We start from the raw sequence: 23696 nt of genomic DNA, 5'->3' as shown, positions 1-23696 counted from the left end.
GGAAGGGAGGTTCTTGGCACACGCCAGTAACCGTGTAGCACCTGTGGGAGGGCTGAGGGCAGCTGGCAGGGCGCGGGCGGGGCCGGGGGCCTCCCCTCACTCACCCTCACGGGCTCCTGCTCCGGCCAGAGGCAGCCAGGTTCTGCCAGCGTGCGAAAGCTGCTCGCTGTGCGTCGGGTGCTTAGACTGCTTAGAATATTAAGTGATTTTAGTTTTGTGTCTGAAATTCAGTGGTTTCTGAGGAAACTTTGACAACTCAGAGACATCACATGACTTTTACCAGTTCGGTGGGACCAGTAGTTGCCATGTTTTCTTAGAGGTGTAAGTCCTCACAGGTTGGTATGTCATTGATTGGGAATTCTCATCATCCCGAGAAGGCTGAACTGAATGTTCTGTTACTGAACAAAGCATTTATTGGCTCTTCTTAAGTGAAGAAACTGAGTCACTGGATTTAAGGAGACACTTTTTTAGGTGAAGAAATGAGAAGTTTGGACCTGCTGATCAGCCAGAGCAAAATCATGTTATTCTCTTGTTTGAAATTTTGTCCCATTGGGAGGTGAGAAGCCCCAAGTGGGAGCGGGGCTGTGTCTGCCGGCGTCCCCGGGGTGGTGGCGTGCATCTGGCCGAGGCGCCACTGGCTGCAAGCGGACAGACGGCTCGGGACTGCTCGGACTTCTTAATCACATACTTACTTTCTTCTCAGTTCACTTGAGTTGCTTTTTGTTCCTACACCAGCTCATGTTGACCTTTGGCACCAACATCCTATCCCATTTCCTAGGGCAAATTGGACGTTTTTTTAACATTTTTATTATTGTAATTACTGAGATATAATTCATACAACAGACTTCTCCATTTTCAAGTGTACAGTTGGGTGGCTTTTAGTATTCTTGCTGTGTTACAGCAGTCACCACTATCCACTTCCAGGACGTTTTTGTTTATTTCCAAATAGAAATCCTGTCCTATTAGACACTTCCCATCACCCCAGCAATAAGAAGGCCGTCTGAAAACTCCCGTCAGGCAGTGCTGATGCCCGGTTAGATTCTTTATTCTCTATTTCAAAATGAGAACAAAAGTTCACTCAGCGTCACTGCCCCCATCGTGGCAGGCGGGGAGCCCAGTGTCTTGTTGGCGTTAGGACTGTGTGTCTTGAAACATTTCTGAACTGTCGACTCTGAATTTGGAAAAAGTGAAATTAAGACTGGAGGGGCTCCCCAGCGGTCCAGCAGTGAAGCATTCACCGCGCAGTGCTGGGCACACGGCTCGGTCCCTGGTCGGGACAGCCCCGCACGCCGCAGAGCAGCTAGGCCTGAGCGCTGCAGCTGCTAAGTCTTTGCTCTGGAGCCCGCACGCCACAGCTGGGGGGCCAAGCACAGCCGCGCACGAGCCTCCCCAGTGCTGCAGCTAGACCCTGTCAGGCACATAAATGAACATTTGAAAAGTAAGGCTGGAGCTGGTCTTCATGTGAGATTATTTACAGGACTAGAAACCTGAGAATTTTTAGAACACTACAACCAGATCCCTAAGGTGGGAGTGATGCTGCCTCTGAAACAGTAGGATGAGACGCTGAGCCGCGTCTCCGCTCTGCTGCAGGGGGGAGCATCTTGAGTACCCGCTGCTCCGAGACGTACGAGACCAAGACCGCGCTCATCAGCCTGTTCGGTGTGCCGCTCTGGTACTTCTCCCAGTCGCCCCGCGTGGCCATCCAGGTGAGCAGGCGTCCGGGCCGCCGCGTGCGTGTCCCGGCCTTGAGCAGGCGTGGTGCCGCTGTGACCGTTTGGGGGTGTGTGCCTTCTGCTTCCACAGAGTTGCAGGCTGGAGCGTGCAAGTCCCAAGTCCGCGGTCCAGGGTGTGCCTCACGCAGCAGCTCGGGGCCCAGGAGCAGAGTCCCACACCTCACGGGCCCCGTCGTCCCCGCTCACTCAGAGGCGATTTCTGACGCCTCTGCTGGCCTGGCTTGTTTCTGGACTTGGCGCAGGCGAGGCTGCCCGCGCCATCCTGTGCTGGCCTCACGGTCTCTCAGGGGTGTCCCCTACGGCTCAGACCCAGGGCTGTCTGAGAGGGCGCAGCCTGGCTTGCCCCTGGGGAGCCTGGCCCCTTGCAGGCTGGAAGGACCCTGCCGGGGACCCGGAGCCCCAGGCGCAGGGCGGGCGGCTGGTGCGCTGGGAGAGGCGGAGACGCACACGGGGTGCCGGGGTGGACAGGAGGTGGTCCTGGCCTCCGGACGGCAGGCCCCAGGTGAGGGCTGCGGGCCCTCCGCCGCAGCACAAGCCCTCTAGCGGGGAGCGCTCGGCCTCTGTCATCTGGGGCTGTGTCCACACACAGGGTGTGAACGTGGGCTCCCCGTTCAGCCGGAGGGTGGCTGCTTCCCGCTGCTCCGGGCTCAGCACGTGGGGCGTGCACCCCCAGCACAGAGCGGGTTTTGTCTGGTGGGGATTATGGTCTGTCTGCAACGTGAGAGGTGGTGAGAGGTGTCAGTTGAATTGTGCTTTCCTTGTTGCTCTGGGAATGGAGTCTCTCCCTGCGCCCAAGGCACTCGCAGCGCTGCGTGCCGCCCTTTCCCGCAGGCTCGCCTGACTGGGCGCTCACCTCACGCTGCGCACGGGGCCCTTTGGGGTGAAGTCACAGATGCCTTTCCTCGCTTCCTATTTCTGATTTTACGCGTGACCATTTCTTACCAGCAGAAATTCTGTGGCTTTTTTCAGCATCAGCCAGTCTTCTCTCGCGGCTCCTGCTCGAAGCGGCTTGAGCGTTAAGAGTGTCTTCCTCTCCCCAGCCTGACATCTACCCAGGGAACTGCTGGGCGTTCAGAGGCTCCCAGGGGTACCTGGTGGTGAGGCTGTCAATGACGATCCGCCCGACCGCCTTCACCCTGGAGCACATACCGAAGGCACTGTCACCCACGGGCAGCATCACCAGCGCCCCCAAGGACTTTGCGGTCTACGTGAGTGCGCCCGAACCCCGAGACCCCGCCTCAGCCCCCTGGGAGCCTCCCAGACGTGAGCCCCGAGACCCCGCCTCAGCCCCCTGGGAGCCTCCCACGTGAGCCCCGAGACCCCGCCTCAGCCCCCAGGGAGCCTCCCAGACGTGAGCCCCAAGACCCCGCCTCAGCCCCCTGGGAGCCTCCCACGTGAGCCCCAAGACCCCGCCTCAGCCCCCTGGGAGCCTCCCACGTGAGCCCCAAGAAGTCTGGGACATGAGTATGCTGCTGGTGTCGCCCCTTGTGGCCTCCCCTCTGCCCGCTGACGTGGACGGAGACGTCCCCAGACTTCTCCAGGGACGGGGGCTGCGGGAGGACGCGCCTCCCATGGCGCAGCTGTGCAGTCTGTTCTGACTGCGGTGTGCGGACAGCACGGGTGCTGGGAGAGGACGTCCAGGTCCCAGCGCCTCGGACGCCACCGTCAACCCTGGCATTTCCCATGACAGCCGCAGCTGGGGGGCTTCCCCGCCGTCCAGCGGGCAGGCTGTGCCTCTGCTGCCGGGCCCAGGCCCCAGTTGGGAACTAAGATCCCACAAGCTGCATAGCTTGGCAAAAAAAATGCACAGTCTGAGGCAACACCATTCATAAACTTTCACTTCTCACCCTGAAAGAGCAAGTTGACCCTAAGAATCTGTCGGTGGCAGTGAGCAGTCAGCGTTCGCTTTTAGCAGCATCTGGCGCCTGGGTACCCTGGAGCACCTCCTGCCGCTGTGCACCGGGCCGCTTACCCAGAGTGCCCCGTCCACGTGCCAGCTTCTCCAGAGCTTCTTCCCTCTCCGGTGACTCCGCAGAAAGACACTCGGGCAGCGGGGGGTTTCGGGGGTGCGAGGGGCCTTTGATCCTTCGTGTGCTGTTAGTCTGAGAGGCGCTCCTCACCTCGCAGCCCCTTTCTGGGTCTTTTTAAGTCTCCACTGGCCTGATGGCTCCTATTTTAATCTTCGTGACTGTGTGTTTCGCACGCGCGTTTCCTTTTTTTGTAGAGTCTATTTAGTCTTTCTTTATCTTCTGGAATCTTAGTCTCCTTATGAACATTTTAGCTTCTTAATATGAAACATTGGTCATGAGTCATTCTGTCAGATACACTTCCTCCTGGGGAGTCTTAATCCCACATTGAGTTACGCCTGGTCATCACCTGTGATCTCCATGCCGTTTTTACACCTAGAAAGTCCTTTTTCCTTTTATGAAACAGACATCTAAATGGTCACTTGTTTCCTACTGGTTGCTTTTTTATTGTGGCAGAATACACAGAGCGTAAGCTTAGCACCTTAAGCCTCTCTGAGTGTGCAGTTCAGGGGTCTTAGGCGCATTCACCCTGTGGAAAGCCGTCACCACCGTCATCTCCTGGGCTCCCTCATCTTCCCAAACGGAGACCGTCTCCACAGACACTGACTCCGTCCCTCACCCACCGTCCTCTTTCTGGCAGTAAGCCGACCTCACTCTGCTGGCCTCCTCTCCCGCACTCGTCAGGTGCCCTGGGGCTCCACTCTGGAGTGTGGAGGGCAGCATCGGGCCACGTGGCTGCCTGGTCTGCTGCCTGGTCAGCTCGCCCTCTCCCAGCCTGTTTTCCTGACCCATAAAACGGGAAACAACGCCTGCATCACAGGCTTTGGGTCTGTGAGGTGCGCATAGCACAGTGCCCAGCGCACAGCAGGCCTTCCTGGGAGGGCCTTCGCCTGCTTTAATGGAAACGTGGCCCCCAGCCCAGCCCACCCCACCACCACGTGGTCTCTTCCCTTTACTCAGTGACCAGATGGCTCTGTTTCAGGGGTTGGAAAACGAGTATCAGGAGGAAGGGCAGCCCCTGGGACGGTTCACCTACGACCAGGAAGGGGAGTCTCTCCAGATGTTCGCGGCCCCGGTAAGGACCTCATGCTTCCTGCACACCCCGGGCTCCCTTGCCACGGTCCCGGCCTCAGGACCCACAGACACTTAGAGGACCGCCCACGGGGTGTGAGGGCCAGCCCCCGAGGCAGCGGGCCCGCGCCTCCCAGCGCCTCCGGCCCGAGTGCACCTCGCCAGCGCGCAGCTTGGCCCGCGTGAGCGTGTCGCACGCAGCGGCCTGAACCTGTGTGCTGCAGCGATGCGCTCCACGCTAAAAGCTTCACCCCCAGCCTGGCTGCTTCATCTCACGTCTCACAGCTGGGGAAGCGATGGGGCTTGGGCGTGTTGATATGAAACGTGTGATTCTTTTTTCTTTTCCCCTCAATTACAGAGAAAAACGGAAGGAGCTTTCCAAATAGTGGAACTTCGGATTTTTTCTAACTGGGGCCATCCTGAATACACGTGTCTTTACCGGTTCAGAGTTCATGGCGAGCCTATTGAGTAAAGAGACGACCCGCTATTCCTGTACATTTTGTATATAGTGAACAGCCCGGAACACTGGAACCCTTCATGGGCTCAGGCGTAGACTGCAGCATTTAGTCGCCCCTGAAATACACACGCCGACCGCCGGCAGGACCCAGGGTGGAGTGATGCCCGCTGCCCGGCCGCTGCCCCGTCCCCAGCAGACACTGCATGCTGGCTCGTGGGCTCAGAGGCCTACCAGCCACAGGTGGCCTCTGGGGATTCATCTGAATGTATGGTTCACACAGACACTTATTTTTTGGGGGTGGGGGGGATTTGATTTGAACATAAAACTACTTGGTTGACATCAGGAACAAAGCAAAGGAAGTTTAAAAGTTTGGAGTGTTCTTGAGGCCTTGACAGCAGCCTTCACCAGCCCCTTGAAAGGGCCTTTGGGAGCAGATACGTGTTCAACCCAGCACACGTCTTTCAGGGATGAACGGTGTCACCAAAGCTGAGAGCTGAACTCCCTCCCTTTAGGATGAGCTGCTCCTCTGTTAGCATAAGTGGTCCTTTATATCACCAGGTGCAGAAGTAATGAAAATGGGGTTTCCTGCTTAGCATGCTCCCACCGCTGAGAAGGATTTTCCATCATCCCTTCAGGAACCCTGGAGTGTTTGCCTTTGTTGCAGGTTTGAAGTGTATCTGACTCAAGAGGGGATGGTCTGGATCTGTATAAAATGTAAATAGAGTTCTCAGGTCTCCACTGGGCTCATCCCATCAGGTTCTCCCTGCAGTTTCACTTCACACTATGAATAGGAACCAAGAAATCCAATCTTCTGGGTATTTTCAGGTTTTGTCTTGAATTTTGCTGCAAAGCAAACACTAACATGCTCTGTCTTTCAGAGGCTTATGTTTTTATTCCACTTACAGTTATTAAAGGAGATTGTCCCACGTGGCAAATTCATGAAACCAGGACATTTGGTGACACTGTTCTTACAGCAGCACTTTGTGCTGGCTCTGGTTGGATTTGCCTTTTATTACGACTCGGCCATTCTCTTTGTTTTGGTTATAATTAATATTTAATATTTAGACTGTTTCACTGAGCAGACTTTATAAATGTATCTGCAAGGCACTTAAAGTTACAGATGTTTTACCTTAAGAATTATTTAAGTTTTATTGGGTTAAGACAGTTTTTTGGTGTACCATAAATGTATTTTCAGAAAAAGACAAAATGATGGTGCTGACTGGTTTTCTGAAGAGTTTTATGTGCATTGCACAACAGTCCTCAAATATAGGACAGCCACATACACTAGGGTTTTTTTTCACTCTTGTCAGAATTGAAACTAATGCCTATGCAGTTAAGTTGAATAAAATGTATACATATGTTTCATATATTACAGGATAAATATATAAATCAAAATTTCCTATATAAAGCTAAATTTGGGAGATGGGGTGGAAATATTTTGAATATTTATTTTTAAAGATGCGAGACAGGACTCTGTGCAATGTATTTTTGTAAATGCTTTTCAACATACTTTGGTAGAGCTTCTTTGCTGCCACCAAATTGGTAAGACGCTACCGAAATGTTTAAATAAAGAGTTTTAACTTTTTAAAGCGCATGTGACGTTTCAGATGGATAATAAACAGTATGTTCTTTTCTCTACCTGCTTCGTCTCTGCCCCGGGCGATGAGGGGGACACAGTGCGTTGAGCGACCCCTCCTCCGACCCTTTCCGGCCGGGTCGCCTCTGCCACGTCTGGGCCGGGGTCGCCGGGCAGCGAGCCTCTCGGCGCGCGCGCCCCCGCCCCCGCCGTGCGCGTGCCCCTGGCGGTGGCCGTGCGCGCCCCCCCCGCCGTGCGCGCTCCCGCCGCAGACGCGTCTCCGCGTTTCCCACGGGCCCCCCGCGAGCAGTCAGCGGCGGGGCCGGGTGTCGGGCGCCGGAGCCGAGCGCTGTGCCCGGACCCCGAGCCGCCGGCGCCCCGCTGAACGGCTGGGAACACGGTCTTCCCCGGACGGCCTCAGTGTCTCGGCGGCCGCAGCCACGGCGGGGCGCGCCCTGCCCGCGCTCCCGGGCACGGGGCCGCCGCCGCCGCCATTGTGGCGCCGCCCCGCCCCGCGGTCACGTGCGCGCCCGCGCCCCGCCTCCGCGGCCGCGCGCGGCTCCTCGCGGCCACCGTAGAGGGCACCCGGAGGCCGCCGGGACGGAAGCCGAGAGGCGCTGCCGACCGCGCCTGCGACAGCGTCAGCCCTGCGCGGAGCGCCGGCCCGATGGCGGCGGCGGCGGCGATGGCCGAGCAGGAGAGCGCCCGGAACGGCGCCCGCAACCGCGGCGGCGTCCAGCGCGTGGAGGGCAAGCTGCGGGCCAGCGTCGAGAAGGGCGACTACTACGAGGCGCACCAGATGTACCGGACCCTCTTCTTCAGGTAGGCGCCGCGCCGCGGCCGCCGCCTGCCGGGGCTCCCCGCCCGGCCGCGGAGCCCGGCGCCCCGCCCCCGGCCGCGCCCCATTGGCCGCGCCGCGCCGCCCCGCGCCGCCATTGGCCCGCGCCGCTGCCCGTCGCCTGGGCGGTGGGAGCGGGCGGCGGGGAGGCGGCCGGGGGCGGGCTGCAGCCCGGGAGCGGCGCCGCGGCCCCTCGCCCGCCCCCGCGGCCCCCGCCGGCGCCCGGGCCCGCGCACTCCGGCGCCCGACCCGGAGCCCCCCGCCCGGGACTGGAGCTCCCCGCCCCCGACCCGGAGCCCCGGCCGGGACCCCGGGTGGGCCCGAAGCCCTGGCCGAGAGTGCGGACGGCCCGGGTGCCGGAGCCGCCGCGGCCGCTCGCCCCCTCCCCCGCCCTGAGCGCCGTTGAGTCCGAAAGCCTCGCTCCGCGCCCCCCGGTTCTCCCTCGGCGCCCGGCCGCGAGGCTGTAAACAGGCTTCTCCTGCTGCGTCGCCCTTGCTCACCGTGTTACTGACCCGGCTGTTTCCGTGAAGCCGGTGTTTTTGTGGTGCGTGTGCGGCTCGCTGGCCACGTGCGGCAGTTGAGCTTCTGGAATGTGAGTCCCTCACAGGATGGGCCGTGAGCGCAGAGGAGAGGTCAGGTAACTTCAGGAACTACTGCCTGCTTGGCCGCATTGGGGTGAAACGCGATGTCGCTGTTGGGGTGGCCTCAGGGGCTGCCCGGGCGCCGCCTCGCTCGGTTCTGCTCGGGACTGCAGCGCGCCACACCGTTTCTGCGGTCACTGCCGCTGCTGCTGTGATTTCCTAGCTGTCTCTCTGCGCGTCAGGCATTGCTGTATATTACATAAATGCTGTCAGCCTTTAGGGTTCTTGCCAGAAAACACTTGGGCTATTTGTTAGCATTTAAAGATAATTTTAGAGGATTTAATCTGTTCTGCGGAATGTTTGTTTTTTTTTTTCCAAACTGTCCCAGGGCGGCAAATACTTTGCTGTGATGTTTATGGGCAGTAAGGTCTGCCTTAAAACATTTAGGCCTGGATATAAATTTTTCTTTTAACGGCAGGTTGAATCAGTGTCTTGGGAACTCTGGCAGTGCTTTCTGTTTTGGTGGTTGGTTGGTTGGGACGCAGTGCGAGTGAGCCTGCCTCAGATCGTATTTGGGCTCGGTGGCCCAGAGGACCAGGGAGCAGGGAGTTAATTGTCCTTCAGGGGATGAGTCAAAGGTGTAAGCAGGTTTAAAGTCTGTAACATGGAGCCTTCTGCCCGGAGCCCAGCCAATGAGATCTGTAGGATGGGAGCTCTGTAGCGCTTGAGATTTGCCTGGTGCTTGCTTTTCTCAGGGATTTGTGTATAAATATTTGCCCCAGTGATTAATCAGCAAAACTGGATCGTCCCAAAAATAAACACAGCGTTCCTTGTTGTGAGCCAGTTCTGCAGTCGCCGCTGTGCCAGGAGCTCGATTGTTGATTAGCTTTGAAGTGGCCTCCCTGTGCCCGAAGTGTGCTTTGTGGTGACCACCAGCCCTGCCTTGACTTGTATTCACATTTCTCCTCTGCTCAGTGACCTGTAACCCAGGACAACTTGCTAAACCTCTTCTCCACGTCTTGGCTTCCTCTTTGGTCTTTGAGGGGCTCCTACACGTGTTCAGGACTCCTGAGAAGTGAACGGTCAGCTGTGGACCCAAGCAGGGTGGCGTTAGTGGGCGTCCAGAGGGCCCAGCTGAGTCGGCCTGCAGGGCGTCATCCGTGCTCAGACCTGCGGTTGCAGTCCTGGCTTAGAGCTCTTCGTGGCTGGCAGCTTCCGAAGAATTCAGCCTCACTCTTGTAATGACTTTTTTATAAGTGCTTTTAAGCATTTATATAAATGTACAATTTGATGGGTTTTGACATATGTATTCACGCAAGAAATTATCACCAAAGTACTGAAAATACTCCTCATGCCCCAAAGCTTTCTCTTCTGCCTTTAAGATGACTTTTCACCCCTGGCCCCCAGGCGTCCACTGATCTCTGTTATGATACGTGGGTTTGCATTTTCTGGGATTTTGTGTAAGTAGCATTGTATAGCATGTCCTCTTTTTATCTGACTTCTCAAGTTTCCTTAGCGTGACCGTTCGGAGGCCCACCCTTACACGTGTCACTAGTTAATTATTGTTGAGTGGCAGCGGGTGCGGGGGCCGCATCGTCTCATCCGGTCACCTGTTGGATAAATTCACCTATCTGTGCTATTTTAATTCGCTTACACTGTGTCCCCCAGCAGCTTGAGGAGGGGGAGAGGAACTGGGTTGGATTTACAGGATGTGTGCTGCGCGAGGGGGGCAGGAGCTGCTGGTTCCAAGGACGAGGGCGGCCGAGCTCCGTCCCAGGTGTTACGGGCACTCTCTTCAGCCTTCTCTCTGCCGGGACAGGAAGGGCTCAGACATGTCCATCTGCGGCGTGCAGAAAGCGCGTCAGGCTTCGGGGCACCTGTCGCTGCTGGGGGGTTTCCAGCCACTGGCGGTTCTCCCGTGGGCAGGGCTGCCAGGACTGTGTGGCTGTGGTCACTGGGAACCGGGGCTGCTGCCCCAGGAACCCGGCCTGTCTGCCTCTCGGGCCTCCGGTCTCTCCCTGGCTTTTTAGGTGCTTGTCTCTAGCTGTGCTTCGGGGGAGGATCCAGAGCCTGTCGTGTGCGTGAAGCAGAGCCCGCTGTGAGCATCTGTGCCGTGGCCTGCAAGGGCTCGCTTTTCCAGAAGCCCGGCCCACGCCCGCAGGTGCCCTGGGTGCTTCCCAGGCTGTGGGTGTCTCCTCCTGGTCCCACCCTGTGCGCTGAGGCTGAGGCTGCTGCTCCCGAGCCGGGTGCATAAAAGCCCTTTTCCGTAGTTGGTCCCGGCCTGAGCCCGAGGGCAGCAGGGCTCCCCTGTCGCCTCTCCTGCGCGCCTGCTGGCCGCGCACCTCTCGCATCTCCCACTCGGCTTGTCTGGGCTGGAACACAGGTCTGACCGGCTAGACGGGTTTCGGGCCTGTTTGTCCGAGAGGAACATGTGGCCAGTGGGCCTGGTGTCCTGTGCTCAGCTCAGGCCTGACCCTGCCACCCTGGATCTCTGTCTTGCTTGTTGTGGAGGAAGCACCCTTTGTATTCTGTGTGGGCCTCATTGCCCATAGGTCCGCCTGCAGTTGGGAAGCCAGCTTTTCCCAACTCCTGTCCCCAGAGAGATGCCTTCCCGGTGGAAAGCATTCAGGGGAGGGGACGGCCTCGCAGCCCATCGGCCCCGATGCGTGGTCCTGGCCAGGTTCCCCTGCCTTTTGTCACGGTCAGACCTGTGTCTGAAGCTGGAAGTGGCCCTCAGCCCCTCCCTGGTCCCTCTGCTGAGACCCCTGCCCTGCACCAGGAAGGTGCTGCTGTGGTCGGAGACGGTGCCCACACGCGGTCACCAGACGGGGGTGGGGAGTGGCCGAGCTTAGCGGGCCTGTGTGGTGGAACCTGACGGCCTGCCCTCTCTCCCGCAGGTACATGGCCCAGAGCAAGCACGCTGAGGCCCGCGAGCTCATGTGCTCCGGAGCCCTGCTGTTCTTCAGCCACGGGCAGGTGAGCCGTCAGCGCAGAGCATCCAGGGAGAGGGCTGGAGGGCGGCCCTAGCATGCCCGTGTCCCGCCTCGGTGCTCAGAACTGTTTCCTAGGTGCGGTCGGCCACTGGTTTTTAACTGGCAGCCAGAGCCGCTGGCCAGCCTCCCCGCCTTCTGAAAACTGGCAGGAGCCTCTCTTCCCACTGACCGGCCTCTCTAACGTTTTACAGCAAAACAGCGCCGCTGACCTGTCCATGCTTGTCCTGGAGTCGCTGGAGAAGGCAGAGGTCGAGGTGGCCGACGAGCTGCTGGGTGAGGCGGCCCGAGCCCCACCGCGCACGCACACACGCACGCGTGTACTCACATCTGCACGCACGCGTTCGCGTGCTCACACACTGAGGCCTGCACGGACCCTGGGGGGGTGGCTGTGGACACCCGCAGCCCGTTTCCCGCCTGCCCGCGCCGCTCGCGGGCCCCGCTGGGGAGGCGCCTGGTGAAGGCGGGCGGCGAGCGGTCGGGTGGCCCCAGGGCCCCACCACGGTGCCTGCCCCCGGGAGTGGCGGGCTCGCGTCTTGTAGATGCCCGGTTCAGAGCCGAAGCCGCGCGCGTGCCTCCGGGTCAGGCCTGTGTGCTGTCGTTTTGCAGAAAGTCTGGCCAAGCTGTTCAGCCTGATGGACCCCAACTCCCCGGAGCGAGTGGCGTTCGTGTCCCGAGCCCTCAAGTGGTCCAGCGGTGGGTCAGGGAAGCTGGGCCACCCCCGGCTCCACCAGCTGCTGGCCCTCACCCTGTGGAAAGGTAGGTGTGTTCGGGTGGCCGCGGGCGCTGGGCTCTGCATCCGCCACCCCCACCGGCCCGTCTGCACCCACCGCTCTCTTCTAAATGGGCAACCGCGGGCGGGGCCTCGCCGACCCATCAGCGCTGCGGCAGTCCTCAGGCCGGGTGGACACATGGCGGCCACGGGTAGGGGCCGTCACACCGCACCGATGGGCGGCCTTGTCCGCCCCGGCCTGTGGCGGTTCAGAAGGCTTCGGCTAGAAGCCGCTTTGCTCTGGACGCACGGGCCGGCTCTGTCCGCACGGGCCGGGCTCTGTCCGCAGGTTGGCTGGGCCCGAAGGCCGCTCTGCGCCGCCTTGTCCGCCTGCGTGCCCAGCCTACCCGAGTCTGCGGAGCCGGGTGTGTGCGGCTGGCGCCTGCGCAGAGACCTTGCTGAGGTTGGGAGCTGTGTATCTCTGGTACGCGTATATTAAAGATTTGAAGTTGAAGATCTGAGTATTTTAAGGGTCTCAAGCACAGATGGTGGGTGAGGTTGGCGGGACCCTGCGCACGTGGGAGGCTATGCTGAGGGGTGTTTGCAGGTCCCCCCTGTGATGGGCACCCCCCGGGGGTGTGTGCGCGGGGCCAATGTCCTGTGAAAGGGCTGTAGGAGCCCTGGCCCCCTGAGGTCTCGTGCAGCTGCTTGCCCGGGGCTGGAGGACGCTGGAGACTTGCCAGGTTTCTCCTCTCACCTGGAGGCTGTGAAAGCTCTTGGGGTTGGAGGGAGAGGAGACCCCGGAACTAGCTCGGTGCTGGAGGCGGCCAGGAGCTGGCTGTGACCTGGGGCTGGGCTGGGCTGGGGAACGGCTGGAAGGTGGAGAAGGCTTAACCCGAAGCAGTGGAGACTCCCCTGGAGGAGAGGGACCCAGTGTGGCGGGTGAGCAGGACCCAGGGTCCCTACCCTGTAGCTGGGTCTCAGCCTCTGTGCCACCGATCCCGGGTGTCCTGCCAGCTCTGTAGCTGCTGGGTGGTCTGGGGTTGGGGTTGGGTACCGTTGGCACCCCCAGCTGTGACGGTGGACAGTAGCTCCAGGCATCCCAGTGTAGGACTGAGTGGCTGGGGTACTGGGGTAGGAGCTGAGTGGCTCTGGGTGGGAGATGTTGGCTGGAAGGTGGGTTGGGGGATGGGGGCCCCTTCACAGCTCCAGTCCTCTACTGAAACTGGGCAGGCTGGGGCTGGGGTTACCCACCCAGAGGGCAGTAGCCAGTGTGGAGTCAGAGGCTCAGAAGAGCCGAGCAGCAGAGGACGGATGGTCCCCAAAGAGCCCGCGTCCGGTCCTGGGTCCTCGTCAGGATGGCAGACGTGGGCAGAGGGCCCCTGGGCTCCACCCTGCGTGCTCCGCTCCCGGGGGCCTCAGGTTCTGCCTTCCTGGCTTGCTCCCGGCTGTCCCCACGGTGGGGGCAGTCTGGCCTCTGCTGGGTCCACCGAGCAGGTGGCGTGCGCGGACGCCACAGGGCCCTGTGCTCACATCGCGCTCACGCCCACCCCCCGCGCTCCGCCCGCAGAACAGAACTACGGCGAGTCGCGGTACCACTTCCTGCACTCGAGCGACGGCGAGGGCTGCGCCAACATGCTGGTGGAGTACTCCACGGCCCGCGGCTTCCGCAGCGAGGCGGACATGTTCGTGGCCCAGGCCGTCCTCCAGTAGGTACCCGCCTGCTGCCCCCTCCTCGCGTGTGGTGTCCCGGGGCCCCAGGCTGGCCTCTGGCCGAACCTCACGCAAGCACAGGTCTGAAGTCACTTGGCATCCCACACACGCCTCACGTCCCCAAGCATGACGCTACCGCTGACCTTCAGGGGCTCCAGACCTGCCCGCCCTCAGGTCAACTTGGACGCTTCTGTTGACAGAAGTACTTTTTACGCCTTAAGTTACTTTTTTGTTGCCGTGCGTTTTGTTTTCCTATTTATCCATCACATCTGGTTGGGAGGGAGTTACTCTTTTGGTGGGACACAGGCATTCACTGAATTTTCAGCGCCACGCTGGGATGTGAAGTGTCCGTATGACACGGGTCTTGTTCAGAGGCGGCTTGTCTTCCCGACGTCTCTTGGTCCAGACACGGTGATGGGGGGCCGCCCGCAGCTTCCCACCCAGCTCTGTGTCCCCGCTCTTCTGTCCCAGCTGAGTCTTCTCTTTTGAGTTGTTTGGACAATTTATTCTAAGAACGTTGTGGTACAGCAGAGTCGCTGGAGGCGGGAGCACCGCGTCAGGCCCACATGGTGGGGAGCTCACGCAAGGTGACTGGGGCCCGGCCTCTCCCCCCAGCGGATACGCCGCTGCTGTGAATGAGGTCCACCTTCCCAGAGAGGACTTGGGTCGGCGGCCAGGCCTCGGGCCGGGCCGTGTCTCGTGAGCTGGGGGACAGGGAGCTTCGGAACCCCACCAGCACCACTTGTTGCCGAATCTGGACTCCAAGAACAAAACCAGTTCACCATCCGGAGCGCCCTGACCCCAGCTTGGCGCGTGGTGCTGATGTCCCCTGCGGCCTCTGCCCTTCCCTGTCCATCTGGCTGTGTTGTGGGCCCACGCTGCGCTGAAATCTGGCCACAGACACGTCCTCCACAGGGAGGAGGCCAGCGCTGGGCAGCATCCGGCCCAAGTGCTCGCCGGCAGGGCAGGCAGGCACTCGGGCTCAGGGAGCTGCTGCTCCCCTCTGCTGACCTTGGCCGGGCGCCCTCTGGAGGTAGTCCCCACGCTGTCAACCCCAGCTCCCTGCGCTGGGCCTGGCAGGCACCTTAGGTGGGCGGAGCAGGGTTGTGGGCCCCCATCTCCTCCTCCTGAGGATGTGTGCAACCACTGATTGGGACGTTTCTTATTTCCAGGTTTCTCTGTTTAAAAAACAAAAGCAGCGCCTCGGTGGTGTTCACGACGTACACACAGAAACACCCGTCCATCGAGAGCGGGCCTCCTTTCGTGCAGCCCCTGCTCAACTTCATCTGGTTTCTGCTGCTGGCCGTGGACGGGTGAGTGTGCGTAGAAGCGTGTGCTTGTGAGAAGGCGCTGGAGGTGTGCAGAGGCGTGTGTGTGGAGGCGTGTGTGTGTGTGGAGGCGTGTGTGTGTGTGGAGGCGTCTGTGTGGAGGCGTGTGAGTGTGTGGAGGCGTGTGTGTGTGGAGGCTGTGTGTGTGTGGAGGCGTGTGAGTGTGTGGAAGCATGTGTGTGGAGGCTGTGTGTGTGTGGAGGCGTGTGTGTGTGTGGAGGCGTGTGTGTGTGTGGAGGCGTGTGTGTGTGTGGAGGCGTCTGTGGAGGCGTGTGAGTGTGTGGAGGCGTCTGTGTGTGGAGGCTGTGTGTGTGTGGAGGCGTGTGAGTGTGTGGAGGCGTGTGTGTGTGTGGAGGCGTGTGTGTGTGTGTGGAGGCGTGTGTGTGGAGGCGTGTGTGTGTGGAGGCATGTGTGTGTGTGGAGGCATGTGTGTGTGTGGAGGCTGTGTGTGGAGGCATGTGTGTGTGTGGAGGCGTGTGTGTGGAGGCGTCTGTGTGGAGGCGTGTGAGTGTGTGGAGGCGTGTGTGTGTGGAGGCTGTGTGTGGAGGCATGTGAGTGTGGAGGCGCGTGTGTGTGTGGAGGCGTGTGAGTGTGGAGGCGTGTGTGTGTGTGGAGGCGTGTGTGTGTGTGGAGGCGTCTGTGGAGGCGTGTGAGTGTGTGGAGGCGTGAGTGTGTGCAGCCGTGTGAATGTGTGGAGGCTGTGTGTGTGTGGAGGCTGTGTGTGTCTGTGGAGGCATGTGTGTGTGTGGAGGCGTTTGTGTGTGGAGGCGTGTGTGTGCAGCCGTGTGAGTGTGTGGAGGCGTGTGAATGTGTGGAGGCATGTGTGGAGGCATGTGAGTGTGGAGGCGTGTGTGTGTGTGGAGGCATGTGTGTGTGTGGAGGCGTGTGAGTGTGTGGAGGCGTGTGTGTGTGTGGAGGCATGTGTGTGTGTGGAGGTGTGTGTGTGTGTGGAGGCATGTGTGTGTGTGGAGGTGTGTGTGTGTGCAGCCGTGTGAGTGTGTGGAGGCGTGTGAATGTGTGGAGGCATGTGAGTGTGGAGGCGTGTGTGTGTGTGGAGGCGTGTTTGTGCAGCCGTGTGAGTGTGTGAAGGCGTGTGAATGTGTGGAAGCATGTGTGTGGAGGCGTGTGTGTGTGTGGAGGCTGTGTGTGTGTGGAGGCGTGTGTGTGCAGCCGTGTGAGTGTGTGAAGGCGTGTGAATGTGTGGAAGCATGTGTGTGGAGGTGTGTGTGTGTGGAGGCGTGTGTGTGTGGAGGCGTGTGTGTGTGGAGGCGTGTGTGTGTGGAGGCGTGTGTGTGGAGGCGTGTGAGTGTGTGGAGGCTGTGTGTGTGTGTGGAGGCTGTGTGTGAGCGTGTGTGGAGGCGTGTGGCTTCTCTCCCCATGCCCGTGGTCCTGCGCGGCCTCAGTGTGCTGGCTCCTCCTGCTCCAGGGGGAAGCTCACGGTGTTCACGGTGCTGTGTGAGCAGTACCAGCCATCCCTGCGGCGGGACCCCATGTACAACGAGGTGAGGGCCGGAGAGGGCTGTGTGGAAAGAAGCTGCATGGGCGTGGGGGGTGGGGAGAAGAGGGAATGGGGAGACGCTGGGGGGCGGTGGGAGAAGCTGGGGGGCTGGGGGAGACGCTGGGGGAGAAGCTGGGGAGACGCTGGGGAGAAGCTGGGGAGACGCTGGGGGGCGGTGGGAGAAGCTGGGGGGCTGGGGGAGACGCTGGGGAGACGCTTCCGGGCGCGGCCCAGCTCAGTGCCCGCCCCCCACAGTACCTCGACAGGATAGGACAGCTCTTCTTCGGTGTGCCGCCCAAGCAGACGTCATCCTACGGAGGCTTGCTAGGTGAGGGGGCTCACGGGTGGGGGTCCGTGGGTGCGGCTCAGAGCCGAGTGCGTCCGGGGCCCGACGTTGGCAGGGGGGGGTGCTGGCCCATCTCCCCGCCCCCCTGGGAGCCCCGGCCCTCCGCCTCCCGAGCAGAGCGGTAGGGCCTGTTGCCCCCGGTGAATGCTCTCCCCGGGGCTCCTGTCTGTTGACCGCAGAGTCAAAGCCGGCTGTGCTTTGTGGTAAAACACACGTTAGATGCCGCTGCCCACCTCAGCCGTGCCGTGGGGCCGTGAGGCTGCAGTGGGCACTGGTCCTGGCCGAGCCCCAGCCCTCCTCTCGGTCCCTGCGAGCCTGGCGCCCCCCGGGGCCTCACCTGGTGGAGTCGGTGCCTGTCCGGTGCTGGCTGCGGCCGGTGCCGTGACTCCCTTCCTCTCTGAGGCGGCGTGTGGCCCGTCGCGCGCGTGGACCGCGTCTTGTTGACCTGCCCGTCATCAGCAGGCGCGTGGGTTCTCCCCCTTGGCCCGCTGTGAGCGTGGCTGTGCCAGCCGTCTCCGTGAGGTCTTGCTTTCAGTGCTTCTGGCTGGGCCTGTGCGATTGCTGAGCACGCGCCCTCCGCCCACGGCGGCTGCTCCGCTCTGCACGGCCGCCGGCGGGGCGGAGGGTCCGGGGCCTGCACGTCCGCCTGCCGCCAGCACTTGCTGCCGGCTGCTGGCGGCGGCGTCGGGGCGCGGGGGCGCCGGACCCGCGCTGCCGGGGCTGCCGCGTGTTTGCTCAGGGACCGAGCACCCCTCTTCCGTGTGCTCGTCGGCCGCTGGTTCATGTCGTTTCCCTAGCTCTGAATCTGTACTGGCTACCAAGTCCTTACCAGACGCATGAGCTGCGACTATCTGCCCCCATTCTGTGGGTTGGCTTTTTTTTTAAGCAGTTTTACGTCCAAGCAAGACCAAGAGGAAGGTAGGGAGGTTTCCCACCAGTGCCCCTCCGCCGCCGGCGCAGCCTCCCCGCCTGCAGCGGGTCCACCTGTCAGGACGCCCCTGCTCGGACGGCCTCACCACCCGGGGCTGAGGACGCCAGCGTCACTCTGGTGTCTGTGAGTTCGGACAGGCGCCCGGTAGCGTGCACACGCCGTTACTGTGGTGCTGCCCTGAAGACCTCTGTCCGCCTGTTCTCGCCTCCCCTTCCTCGGCACCGTTTTACTCCCTGGAGTCTGTCTGAGATTCTTAATTGGAGGGTGACGCTTTACGGCGTCGCGCTGGAGGGTGACGCTTTACGGCGTCGCGCTGGAGGGTGACGCTTTACGGCGCCGCGCTGGCCTCTGCCGCCCGTCGCGCGAGCCTGGAGCGTCTTTTGACACGAACGTTAAATTTCCACCCTGTTTTCTGCTGCTCTTCGTTGCTGGTGCCTTTGGAGTCATTTCCAAGCTCAGCGTCGCGAAGCGTTTGCCCTGTGGTTTAAGAGTTTTGCTGGCTGAGGCCTCCATGTGGTCCTTGGTCCGGTCTGAGGGGACCTTTGACGTGGTGCTTGCTCGCGCGGCCGTCGGCTTGGTTCCTGGGTGTGCGGGTCTCCAGTTTCCCCAGCACCGCGTGTTGAAGGACTGCCCTTTCCCCACCGAGTGGGCGCATCCCGCTTGTCCAAAGCCTTTTGCCGCAGATGTGAGGGACCCTTTCTGGGCTCGCTCTCCCACTGGCTGGCGCGTGTCTTCCGCTCGGCCGCCCTGGTCTGTTTGGTTTCTAGGGCGTGTCTGTCTCTGCGCCCCAGTGGGCTGTTCCTTGCCCGCCAGGCTCCTCCGCGGGATTCTGCAGGCAGGCACACCGGAGCGGATCGCCGTTTCCTCCTCCAGGGGATCTTCTGACCCAGGGGTCGAACCTGCGTCTCCTGCGTTGGCAGGCGGGTTCTTTACCACTAGCCGCCTGGGAAGCCCAGCCTCGATGCCTGTAGCTTTAGAGTAAGTTTTCAGATGAAAAAGTCCAAGACCTTAGTTTTGTTCAAGATTGTTTTGGCTGTTTGAGTCCCTTGAGAGTCCATGTGAAATTTAGGATGGGTTTTTTTATTTCCACAAAAAATGTTTCGGGGATTTGAGATTTCATTCAGTCTGTTGACAGCTTTAGGTAGTATTGACATTTGAACAATATTAAGTCTTTTTGTCTAGGAATATGGGATGTGTCTTCACCTACGTATCTTTCAGAAATGCTTTATACTTTCTGTCGTGAAATCTTTCACCTTCTTGGTTCAGCTAGTTAACTGTTTTATTCTTTTTGATGCTATTGTAAATAGAATTGTTTCTGTTTATACTCTTTGGAAATTTTTACATGTAAAATCATACCACTTGCAGACAGATAATTTTACTTCTTTTCAATTTGTAATTCCTTTTATTTTCTTGCCTAATTGCTCTGGCTAGAACCTCAAGTTCAGTTGACCCTTGAACACGTGGAGAGGTTGGGGTGTTGATTCCCTGAGCAGCCGAAAACTGGTGTGTAACTTAGAGTTGGCCGGCTGTTCATGGGCTCAGCCAGCTGCAGTGTGAGCATAGGAAACAAGCCCGCGTGTGAGTGGGCCGCGCAGTGGCCGTGTTGAGCAGGAGTGGGGCAGCGACCCTTTGGTTTCAGGGCAGGAGCTCCAAGCCTGTCACCGCTGTGGTGGCTGCTGTGGCCCACGTCTGGCTTTCATCACATCCTGGCGTGAGATGGTTTCCTTTCTGAGTGTGTTCATGAAAGTCTTGGCTTTGTCAAGTGCTTTGTCTGTAGCCATTGATGACCATTGGTTTCCCTTCACCTGTCAGGCTGTGTCACTGACTGGTTTCCACATGTGGAGCCTCCCTCCACTCCAGGAGCAGAGCCCGCCTGGCCGTGGCGCTGAGCCTTTCCCCAGCTGCCGCTCTGGGTCTGCGAGTGTCCTGCTGAGGCGTTTGCGTCAGTGTTCATGAGGGATGTTGGTTTGTAGCTTTCTTTCCCTGCAGTGTCTGTTCTGGCTCTGGCACTTAACGGGCAGGTGGTCCTAGCTCAGCAGTTTCACCAGGGAAGCTATGAGGTTCTGGGATTTTCTTTGCTGGAGCCTGACTCCAGATCCGTCCCCTGACCCTAGAGCGTGTTGGGAGTGTGTGTCTTGGGCACTGGCAGGTGCGGGCCCGGACGCTGCCTCTCCGGGCCAGGCCTCTCCCTGCCCCGCTGTCTGTGCTGCCTCTGTCTCCCGAGTCCTGGCTGCCCTGCCCTCCCGCAGGGCAGGGGCCAGCTGAGTCCTGCACTCAGACGTGGGTTTTGGCATCGCTAGCGCTCTAGGCTTCCTCTTGAGCAGATGAAGCGCCTTACAGAGTCCACATGTGCCGGGCCCGCCACTGTCCCCGGGGGACATGCAGGCCAGGCAGCCGGTCTTCTCAGCTTGCTTGGGGGGAGCTTCGCAGACAGGCAGACAGCCCCTTCTCCATGAACCCCCAGCCCCTGTCCTTTGCTGTGGAGCTGCCGTGGGCCTCAGGGCCCCCGGCCCGGGAGAGCAAGGCCCTCGGCTCGTCCCCTGCCCGATAGGCCATCGCAGGGCGAGCCTGCCCCATGGGGATCTGCAGGGAGGCTGGGGTGAGCGTTGTCGATCGGCGCTGCCACAGGGAAAGGTCTCCTGAATCATCTGAGCAGCTGTTTCCGCTTAGGTACAAGCCGGACTTGACCTGTAGGCGGAGTGGTGTGGCTTCAGCGGCGGGGTGGGGGCTGCTGCCCTTTTCTGGGCTCTCACCGCCTCCAGTCCTCCCGCCCCTCGGGCCTCATCAGCAGCCCTGCTTTTCCGGCAGAACCAGTCCCAGAGTGCCGCCCTGGGGCAGGCTCACCCTGGGGGCACCACACACCCTTTCTTCCTTGCTCCCTTGTGTGGTTTGGGCTCGGGCACTTTATAAACTTTGCTCTTTGTATCGACGGAGGAGTGGTTCTTTGGATAAAAATTAGGTAAAGTGGCCCAACGAGGCCCACAGGCGGCCACAGTTGCTTTAGAACCGACACATCTCCTTTATTCCTGGGGCACTGGAGAGGTAACCTGCGAGTGAGTGAACCCGCTGCTCGGTCCCCGGTGCCCCAGGCCTGTCCTGGTGGCCGTGCCGGGCCCCCACAGGCCCCCCGGGGCGGAAGGAGGGCGTGGGGCAGGAGGAGGGCGCAGGGTGGGGCCGCGGGGTGGGACCGGACTGGGGCTGACAGTGCCGCGCCCCTTCCAGGGAACCTCCTGAGCAGCCTCATGGGCTCCTCGGAGCAAGAGGGCGAGGACAGCCAGGACGACAGCAGCCCCATCGAGCTCGACTGATGCCCGCGGAGCCACAGACGCGGCGGGGCCGGGGCGCGTGGGGGCCCGGGCCGGGCCGTGTACCTTGATGACCCCAATAAAGCGCAGGCCCTGCGGCGCCTCCTCCCGGCCCTCGTGTCTGGTTTGCTTGGGGAGGGCTCGGCGGGGCGGGGGACCTGGCCGCCGTGCCCCAGGGACGGCTGGGCAGCCAGCGCCTGGCCGTCAGAACAGCTCTCGTCAGGAGGCTGCGGGGCCCCCAGCTTCGTGGGGCGGCGTTACCACCGGCCGGTGATGGAGGCCGTGACCTGACGGCTCGGGTTTACACAGGTGAGCGGCCCGGGACGAGCAGGCCTGTGCCTCACCGACGCTGCACCAGATGCCCGGGACGGTTACAAAAGGGGAAACACTTTATTTTTTCACAATTATAATAAGAGGTGTAGGTTAATACCCGGTGATCATGCATGGGAAGGAACGCAGTACACAATTTCATTTACTGTAAAAATGGAATTTAAAGGAAGGTTTGTGTTCATTGTTGAGTTTAAATAAATCCTTTATACTGGGCTCAGCAGCAGTGGTCCTTTCTGAGGGAGCTCCTGGGGCCGGGTGTGGGCGGGGAGCAGCGCGGCCTGTACGCCCCATGAGGCCCGCGGGCGCTGGGACCAGTGTTCAGCTCTGTCTGGAGTGTGTCCTTGGTGGGTGGCACCAAGTGGCCAGTGTTGGGAGAGTGTCATGGTTTAGGCATAGACAGTGTTGTATCTGAATCTGCGGACAGGTGAGGCCTCTCAGGCCCTCCGAGCGGCCGGTGGGGCTGGGTGCCCTGAGCCCTGGTCTCGTCGAGCAGGAGGTGCTGTGAGGTCTGCAGGCGGGCTGCGTGCCTCTGGCTCCCGCACCGCCACGTGGGGTCTGCTCTTTCTGAGAGATGCTCCCTGCTGGCTGGGCACGCAGCTCCTCTTTCCCAGAGCTTCCTGGCAGAGCACGTGGGCGTGCAGAGTCCACACTGACAGCGGGCTGCCGCTGTCCAGGGCCCAAGGCTGAGTCCTGGGCAGCCCCGCGTGGTCAGGAAGATCTGGGGACCCTGGGCGAGGCCCCCTGCCTGCTTTGGAAGTTGAGGACCTGGGCTTCCTGGGACCTGGACTGAAGGAGCCGCCAGGGGCAGGGGGTCTGGGGAGACAGCGCTCTGGCCCCGGGTGACCTCACAGCGATCCTCACCTGGCCCAGCCATCTTGGTGACCCCTGACCTGGCGAGCCCTGGCAGTGGTCCCGGTGGAGGGGGCTTGTGCTGCCTGCTGGCCCCTGCAGCCCCTGCCCAGGGTCCAGCTTTCTGATGGGTCTGCACTGTGCGAGGGGAGACGGGCTCACAGGAGGGCGCCTGTCCCCATCCTTGGCTGTGGGCCCGCCGGCCAGGCCGAGGCCCAGTGCCCTCCTCTCGGTCCCAGCAGCTGGTCCAGGTCCCCTGGGAGCATGTCGTGGCCACACAGGACAGCACCCAGATGACCTGGCGGGTGACCCACACACACGTCCTGCTCCACCACGGCCCTGTCCCCCCACCCCGGGCACACAGGGAGGCTTGGGGCAGTTACCACTGGCCAGCAGCATGCTGGGCTGCAGACAGTGAGCTGGGCCCAGGCTCCATCCTCTGAGGGGTCAGAGACAGGGGAGGCAGAGATGGGGGGGTCACAGTCAGCGTGGAGTCCCGAGTCGGCGTGGCAGGCGCCCAGGGGCAGCCAGGCCTGAGGCCTGAGGTCCTGGGGCTCCTGCCGTGGGGGCCCGACCCCCCAGACCCACACATCCGTGTGGGTCAGCTCACTGAGGATGGGATCCACGTCTGCCGCTCTGGCCCCCAGGACCCCAGGACCGACACGGCAGGTTTCAATAAATACGTGTTAGGAGGGGGGCATGCAGGCTGGCTCTGTCCCCACAGCCCAGCTTCCTGGTGGGAGGGGCTTCCCGCTCAGGTGGGCGGTGGCAGCTGGGGGCTGGTCCTCAGAGGAACGCGGGTCTGGCGGGCAGAGGTCGGTGGGGGTGCTGTGGGTGTCCCATGGGGGGTGGGCAGCAGCGTGGTGGGGTCAGGCTGGGCCAGCCCGCGAAGGGGTTCCAGAGACACGGGTGCTCGTGGCTGAAGCTCGGGCCCCGTTGGCCGCGGCCTCCTGCAGCCACGTCCGGGCAGTCCAGGGTCCTCGGGCCTCCGGGACCTCCTTGTGCTAGGGCTTGTGCTTGAAGTGGGCCTCCACTGCAGAAGGACAGGGCCCCGCCAGGTCACAGCTGCCCGGGGTCGCCCGGCTTCCCTCTCGGCCAGCAACCCCCCGCCTCACCTGCGTACTCCTGGGGCAGCATGGGCCTGTCCACCACCTTCCGGAGCGCCTCCATCCACGCCCGCTGCTCCAGTTCCGTCTCGCAGGCCAGCAGGAACCGGCGCTCTGGCGTGACGATGGTGATCCCGTGTGGCCAGTGGTGGCCCTGGGTGGACGGTGGGAGCCCGTCTAGCACCGTGTAGCCGCTCTCTCTGCTGCCGATGAAGACTTCTCCGCGGGCGAAGGCGTCCTGGGGGGGTACCGGGGGTGCTGCACAGGGCGGCTGCTCCCGCCAGTCACTCAGCTGCGTGCAGCCC

The 23696-nt window shown here is 61.1% G+C and overlaps 3 protein-coding genes across 28 annotated transcripts in view; 2 read left to right on the top strand and 1 right to left on the bottom strand.

The window, feature by feature from the left end:
* SUN1 (Sad1 and UNC84 domain containing 1) overlaps positions 1 to 6877 on the top strand; it is a 41932-nt gene extending 35055 nt beyond the window's left edge. For all 18 annotated transcript variants that reach the window (XM_069569719.1, XM_069569721.1, XM_069569723.1 and 15 more), the window contains 4 exons: positions 1591 to 1706; positions 2774 to 2941; positions 4743 to 4835; positions 5190 to 6877. In XM_069569719.1, the coding sequence (XP_069425820.1) occupies positions 1591 to 1706; positions 2774 to 2941; positions 4743 to 4835; positions 5190 to 5303 (491 nt within the window). In that variant the 3' untranslated portion in view covers positions 5304 to 6877. The remainder of the gene's footprint in view (positions 1 to 1590; positions 1707 to 2773; positions 2942 to 4742; positions 4836 to 5189) is intronic.
* Positions 6878 to 7108: 231 nt separating this feature from the next.
* On the top strand, positions 7109 to 21649 carry GET4 (guided entry of tail-anchored proteins factor 4). 8 transcript variants are annotated; one of them, XM_069569735.1, is made up of 9 exons: positions 7109 to 7686; positions 11181 to 11259; positions 11468 to 11549; positions 11883 to 12032; positions 13556 to 13694; positions 14871 to 15011; positions 16453 to 16528; positions 16780 to 16852; positions 21024 to 21649. In XM_069569735.1, exons 1-9 carry the CDS (start codon positions 7532 to 7534, stop codon positions 21107 to 21109), a joined length of 981 nt encoding a protein of 326 aa, XP_069425836.1. In that variant the 5' UTR covers positions 7109 to 7531; the 3' UTR covers positions 21110 to 21649. The 8 variants fall into 8 exon arrangements, 4 of the variants coding, with proteins under 4 accessions (XP_069425836.1, XP_069425837.1, XP_069425839.1 ...); XR_011252588.1 differs by having other exon boundaries at positions 7136 to 7686; positions 16780 to 18779; positions 21024 to 21219; XM_069569736.1 differs by lacking the exon at positions 7109 to 7686 and adding an exon at positions 7815 to 8339.
* The window catches only part of ADAP1 (ArfGAP with dual PH domains 1), a 34492-nt gene continuing 32273 nt past the window's right edge, over positions 21478 to 23696 (bottom strand). For both annotated transcript variants that reach the window (XM_069569734.1, XM_069569733.1), the window contains exons 10-11: positions 23401 to 23629; positions 21478 to 23318 (exon numbers count right to left, since the gene is read on the bottom strand). In XM_069569734.1, coding sequence (XP_069425835.1) covers positions 23290 to 23318; positions 23401 to 23629 — 258 coding nt within the window. In that variant the 3' untranslated portion in view covers positions 21478 to 23289. The remainder of the gene's footprint in view (positions 23319 to 23400; positions 23630 to 23696) is intronic.

This window comes from Ovis canadensis, chromosome 24 (genome assembly GCF_042477335.2).
Source record: "Ovis canadensis isolate MfBH-ARS-UI-01 breed Bighorn chromosome 24, ARS-UI_OviCan_v2, whole genome shotgun sequence".
Taxonomy (NCBI): Eukaryota; Metazoa; Chordata; class Mammalia; order Artiodactyla; family Bovidae; genus Ovis; species Ovis canadensis.
The sequence above is the reverse complement of the archived record's forward strand: the minus strand, read 5'-3'. Positions and strand labels throughout refer to the sequence as shown.

Bases quoted from the DNA above. Each gene is read 5' to 3' on its own strand.
- GET4 (XM_069569735.1), top strand. From the start codon at position 7,532: ATGGCGGCGGCGGCGGCGATGGCCGAGCAGGAGAGCGCCCGGAACGGC. The intron at 16,529-16,779 runs GTGAGGGCCGGA...CGCCCCCCACAG, and splicing joins GGGACCCCATGTACAACGAG to TACCTCGACAGGATAGGACA. The intron at 16,853-21,023 runs GTGAGGGGGCTC...CGCCCCTTCCAG, and splicing joins ATCCTACGGAGGCTTGCTAG to GGAACCTCCTGAGCAGCCTC.